This window comes from Carettochelys insculpta, chromosome 1 (genome assembly GCF_033958435.1).
Source record: "Carettochelys insculpta isolate YL-2023 chromosome 1, ASM3395843v1, whole genome shotgun sequence".
Taxonomy (NCBI): Eukaryota; Metazoa; Chordata; order Testudines; family Carettochelyidae; genus Carettochelys; species Carettochelys insculpta.
Window position 1 is genome coordinate 3,740,193 of NC_134137.1, and position 6,226 is coordinate 3,746,418.

General features: G+C 47.5%; 1 protein-coding gene across 1 annotated transcript; it reads right to left on the reverse strand.

The window, feature by feature from the left end:
• Positions 1-4,996: 4,996 nt before the first annotated feature.
• LOC142007476 (olfactory receptor 52E2-like) lies at positions 4,997-5,944 on the reverse strand. The gene has a single exon (XM_074984131.1). The coding sequence runs from the start codon at positions 5,942-5,944 to the stop codon at positions 4,997-4,999; it is 948 nt and encodes a 315-aa protein (XP_074840232.1).
• Positions 5,945-6,226: the final 282 nt, after the last annotated feature.

Consider the following 6,226-nt stretch of genomic DNA (forward strand, 5'->3'; position numbering starts at 1 on the left):
GGCAGGCTTTCTAGGCCTGTCAGCAAGTAGGAAATCATCCACAGTGTATACTGTAGCAGCAAGCAGGACAGAGTTAAGGCACTGAACCTCCATTTGAATTGGTGTCAGCAAAATCATTAAATATTGTTCTAGAACTATGGAGTCAAGGTCATGCAGACCTTAGAGTGTAGCAAATGAGTTGCCCAGTTATAATGCATGGGTCATAAAATAATAGACTCCTAGGGCTGGAAGGGACCTTAGGAGGTCGTCTTGTCCAGTCCCCTGCTTCAAGCAGGATCAACCCCCACTAAGTCATCCCAGCCAGGACCTTGTCAAGATGGGACTTGAAAACCTCGAGGGATAGAGAATCCACCACCTCTCTAGGCAACGCATGCCTGTGCTTCAACACCTTCCTGGTGAAGTAATTTTTCCTAACATCCAACCTACTCCTTTTCTTCTGTAACTTAGACCATTGCTCCTCATTCTGCCATCTGACACCACTGAGAACAGTTTCTCTCCATCCTCTTTAGAGCTCCCCTTCAGGAAGTGGAAGGCTGCTATTAAATCACTCCTCAATCTTCTCTTCTGCAAACTAAATAAGCCCAAATCCCTCAGCCTCTCCTCATAGGTCCATAAACCTCCGGGGTTACTCCCAGGCGGTCAAGTATGGCAGATTTTACTGTCCTACAGTCTGATACTGCATCATCATCCAGGGCTCGATAAGCTGTCAAAGCTTCCCCACACAGGGACAGTGCCATGTGGGCAGCACAGGTGGTTCTATCCCAACTAGCAGTCATGCCACCCTTTCAAAGATGAGCTGAGAAACCTCTAGAACATGGTGTGGTCCCAGCTGGGGCAGATCTATCCCCAACCCTGAGTTCAAGATTAGCTATTCTGACAGTCTCTTCTGACCTTGAAATTCCACAAATCTATGCAAAACTGAGTGTGGACAATTAAGCAGCTGCTGGTGTTTTCACAAGTAGAGAATTGAACAGCTCTGTTTAGGTCACTTTAAACAATACATTGTAATTGCTTTAACAGTAGCAGACGGGGCAGCCAAGAACAAGAAATCTGTTACATTGAAAAGCCATCTGTTAACCATCTAAGACAATATAGTTGTCCACAAAATAGGATCTTGCTGTAAACTCCCCAGGTTGCACAGAGTAATGTCACTGAATGGCCAGCAGGGTATATCTCTTTAGCAGCTTTTTGTAAGTACTACAGAATGGCTATGCTTCATGTATTGAAAAAAAGAAACAACAAACAAAAAAAAAGTAAGGTACAACACATGCCAACCCCATAGCTCTGGGAAACATGTTATGTTTCACGGGGAGCAAAATTTAAATGATCTATAAACCTGATGCCTAAGCCCACCACTGTTACAAACATTTGTTATCTGACTCATATTACGGGGTTGACAACCATTTTGTGTTTGATCAGTTGTCTAAGGATAAAATAGCAATAGTAACATTTAGTCATATGACCAGTAAATATTAAAAATCAATAACAAATGAATATAAATATTTCTTCAAATTCTTCTCTCGAAATTTTTGAACAAATTTGCTGATCCATTCTTCCCTCTTAAATTCCCAGTTGGTTCCTTCATCTAAAAGCAATGAATAAAGAGAATCTGGCCCACGTCCCCATTTCTCAATGCACTTAGCATCATGAAATACATACTCTTTTTTCTCTCTCTCATTTCCCCAGGGCCCTTCCAGGCATTCAGTGCTATTATACACATTCCAGTGGATTTTATAGTCATGAAGAAGATTGTAAGTGTATACGGCAGACAGCAGTTGCATAAACACTGTGCTCCTCTAAAGCCTTTAAGAGTTGGAGTATAATAAAAGTGGGGTTTTTTTTGGTTTCATTTATTTAATGTAACACAACAACATAGGTTTGTGGATAATGTTCCCCACCCACTGGCAAAAAGCATCTCTCTCCATTTACTGTTTTGCCAATTCAAACGCCTTTGTTTATAACCAAACCCAGTGAGTTGCTATTCCCTGGGAAGGCCTACCACTGCGCATATCTCCCTTTCATCGACAAAGGGGGCTAACCTAATGAACCTTCTCTGTGCACATCTTTTGCACAGAGGGAGACAAATTTGGGGGGTTGATCCCTTTTGGGGGGTTGATTCCCTGGGTTCTGTCCCCTAGAACTACATCCACTCTGAACTGTTGTTAAAAATGAGTGATGTAGCCAAGTTGGTCTGTATCTTCAAAAACAAGAAGAAGTCCTGTGGGACCTTTTAGACTAACAGATATTTTGGAGCAGAAGCTTTCATGGGCAAAGACCTGCTTCACCTGATGAAAGCTTATGCTCCAAAATATCCGTTAGTTTATATGTTGCCACGGGACTTCTTGCCGTTTTTGCTGGTAAAGTGTGTCTGCACTGCTCTGCAGGAGGATGGTAACTCCAACTCTGTTCCTTGGCTGGGGGAGACTGGAGGATCTGGCTCAGCAGTTCAGAGGGGTAGGGAAGTCCCAGAGACCAAAAACGTGGATGCACTGTCATGATCAGCACCCAGGGGACCATCCCTATTACAACCAGTCCATCATGTAAAAGGGCTGCAGAACACTGCATGTAGAGACCTAGGAGGTGGTCTATAGTGGCTGAAGGGCATCCTGATGAAGTGCTAAAGCACAGCTGGAATGGGAAGAGCTGTTTTGCACAGCTGGCCAATGGAGATTAGTTCTAGCCCTGCCCCCTTTGGCCAAGGCTCTACTCTTCTGCTTGAGTCCCCACCGCTCTTCCCACCTATTGCAGCTCAGAGCCCAACACTGGCTGTGAGCCTCACCCCAATTTATCACCCACATCCCTAGGGTGGACGTGGCCTAAGAGGATCAGGTGGTCAGGCTGGGTGGCTGCAAGCCTCCCCTGTCACTGTGTTCTGGGCTGATAGGTAGCACACATGCAGACCAAATTTCCCAGACCTATAGCCCCAAGAGGGCAGACGGTGCAACTCCAGTATGTAGGAGCTTGGTGGGGAGGTGGCTGGCACAGGATCCAGCCCAAGCCAGGGCCATTTCACGGGGAAAGGTGAATTGAGGGGGCTTAAGGGCAGAGCATAATCATGGCCATGTCTAGCGCTTGGGGAAGGCAGAGTCTTCTCCTGCCTCTGAAGCCCACACTGTGCCCCTTTGTAAGGTCAAGCAAAGTGACATCCTGTATCTGGCACAGTCCAGCATTTTCTCTGGCTGCTAAACATTTTGGTGGCTCCTTTCTGAACCATCTCTGAGATTTCAGTAACCTTTTAGAAATGGGCCTTTCAGTACTGCACACCACCACGTATACCTGGGGCATATACAAGGGTAAAGTCCTTCCCCTGTTTCAGCTCATCACTGCCTGATGTACGTATCCAAGGATTGCATCAGTCCTCTTGGCCCCACTTGGTACTGGGAGCTCAATATGAGTTGGGAATCCACAGTTATGCCTGAATTCTTTTCTGGGTCCCAGCAACCCAGAACACAGTGCCCTGAGCTGTGTTGGGCCAGCAGCCCCTGAGCTGTGACGATAACTTTGCATTTGACCATATGAAAACATATTGTTTGCATGAGCCCAGCTCAACAAATGCCTCACAAGTCTTTGGGTCATCTGCAGGTTTTTCCCAGTGATTTCCTATTTGCTTCCAGATCCTTGATAAAAATAGCAAGCAGGTTCAGGCCTAGAACAGGGCTGGAAGAGGGACAGGGATAGGTGGGCATGAAGAGAGAAGGTGTCCTGGGGAGGAATGTCCTGTATGGGATGGGGGCAGGGACAGGGCAGCAGGGACAGGGATGGACAGGCACACTGTTCCTCAGTCCACACCCTAAGTACATTCTCCCCTCATGCCCTGCAGGTCATCCAGACCATCAACAAGGTCCTCCTGTGGCAGCTAATCCGCATCAGGGACCTCAATGATTCCCTCTGGAGGTCTGTTAATTTGCACTTCCCCACCAGCTTCCAAGTGCTGATGGCACACTCGTTGCCATCTGGGACCCAAAGCCCAACAGCGGGGACTATGCAGACCGCAAGGGCTACCACTCCATGGTGCTGCAGGGGCTCGTCGACTACAGGGGTCAGTTCATGGACATATGCGTGGGATGGTCTGGCTGCACCCACAATGCCAGGGAGTTCTGGAACTCAGGACTGGGCTGTCGGATGAGCGAGGGGACCTATATCCCCTGTTAGGAGCTCCCTACTGGGGACACTACATTGCCACCCAGGATCGTGGTTAAGGCAGCCTATTTCCTGCAGGCATGGCTCATGAGAACATATACGGGTCACATCCAGCCTACCCAGAACATTATTAATGAGCGGCTCAGCTGGACCCAGAATACGGTCGAGCAAGCACTCATCTGACTGAAGGAGTGCTTCCGCTGCCTCCTAATGAGGCTGGAGGTGGGCCTACCCAATGTCCTGGCAGTGGTTGGGGCATGCTGCAACCTGCACAACCTCAAGGAGGCAAAGCACAAGCCTGTTGTGCAGTGGTGGGCTACTTAGTCCAGCTGTGGCTACAAGCAGCTGCCCACCACCCCATGCTGCCAGGCCCAGAGGTATGGGGTGCGGGTACGGGAGGCCCTGTGTGAAGTGTTCACTCAGGAGTTACATTGACACCCCCATGCATGCACCCACCCCCATGCACATCCCCTACCCCCAACACCTCTCCCAACCATGCACCCCCCCACCACTCCCACACATACACAGGGGACACAAGGGTAAACACAGATAAATGATTTACTGAGCCTAGGAAAATGTGTGCATAAGTCTTTGGGGCCTTGAGGAAAGATATCAATCAGGGCAGAGCCTTGAAGGAAGACAAGCGGCTGGGCCTGAGGTCTTAAGTTACCAGCAACAGGAAACGTGGCAATCTCACGAATTAATGAGTTTGTTGTGCTGCCACAGAGCAATATGGTCAGGAAAGGATCTAATGTCTCTTTGGCTAGTCAGTGATTAAGGAAAGGGGCCCAGCACCATGTCACCTCTGAGCTACCCTCTCAGCTCAATCTGACAGCCAGAGCACCAGATGATAACTTTAAGTCCTATTCTGAGAAAAAAGCCGATGTAGCCTTTCCTGGATCTGTTTGATGCTCACCCCATAGATGATGGGGTTTAGCATGGGGGGCATCACCAGATATATGTTGGAAATTAGAACGTGGATATACAGGGGCACATATTTTCCAAACTGGGGTGTGAGAAAGGAGATGAGACGTGGGATGTAAAAAGCTAAGATGGCACAGAGGTGGAAGCCACATGTACCAAATGTCTTGAGGCGGGCATCCTTTGTAGGGAGGCTTAAAATGACCCTCAGAATCTGGGTGTAGGACAAGGTGATAAAAATGACATCCAGACCAGTCACACCAAACACCACAAAGAGGCCATAATAAGTATTGATGCGGGTGTCAGCACAGGCCAGCTTCACCACAGCATTGTGCTCGCAGTGTGTGCTGGTGACAATATTGGTTCTACAATAAGGCCACTGACTTGCCAGAAGAACAGAGGGAAGTACAATTACACAGCCACGCAGCAGCATGGCCAGACAGACCATGGTGACAACACGGTTTGTCAAGATGGTGGAATGTCTCAGTGGATCACAGATGGCTACATAACGATCCAAAGCCATGGCAACAAAAGTGCCAGACTCAATCATGAAGAAGCCATGAATGAAGTACATCTGGGCGAGGCAGGCACTGAAATGGATCTCCCTGGAATTGAACCAGAAGATGCTCAGCTCTTTCGGCACTATGGATGTGGACAGGACCAGGTCGGTGACAGCAAGCATGCAGAGGAAATAGTACATGGGCTCATGGAGACTTGTCTCCCTCTTCACAACATATAGGATGATAGAGTTCCCCAAGACAGCTATGACATACATGGTGCAGAAGGGGATGGAGATCCAGACATGGGCTCTCTCCAGACCAGGAATTCCCTGAAGGATGAAGGTGGAGGGGTTGATAAAATTGGTTGTGTTGGAATCTGACATAGAATAGAATATAAACTGTCGTTCTCTGAAGTGCACTGGTGTCTTCTGTATGCACCATAAGTTTCCCTGACTTGCTGTAAGTGCCCAGATTTTAGCGTGATAATTGCAGAAGAAATTCCTGGATGGAGAGATAATGATAACAGAAGATATCACATGCACAGCTGAAGGTTGTTTTTTTTAATTAAGGAGATTAGTCACTCTTTACATAAGAAAAAATATTATTTCCATTATTCAAAATAATAAATTATAAGGATTTGACCCTCGTAATGCCATTTCAATGTC

Coding starts and splice junctions, on each gene's coding strand:
- LOC142007476 (XM_074984131.1), bottom strand. CDS start 5,944: ATGTCAGATTCCAACACAACCAATTTTATCAACCCCTCCACCTTCATC.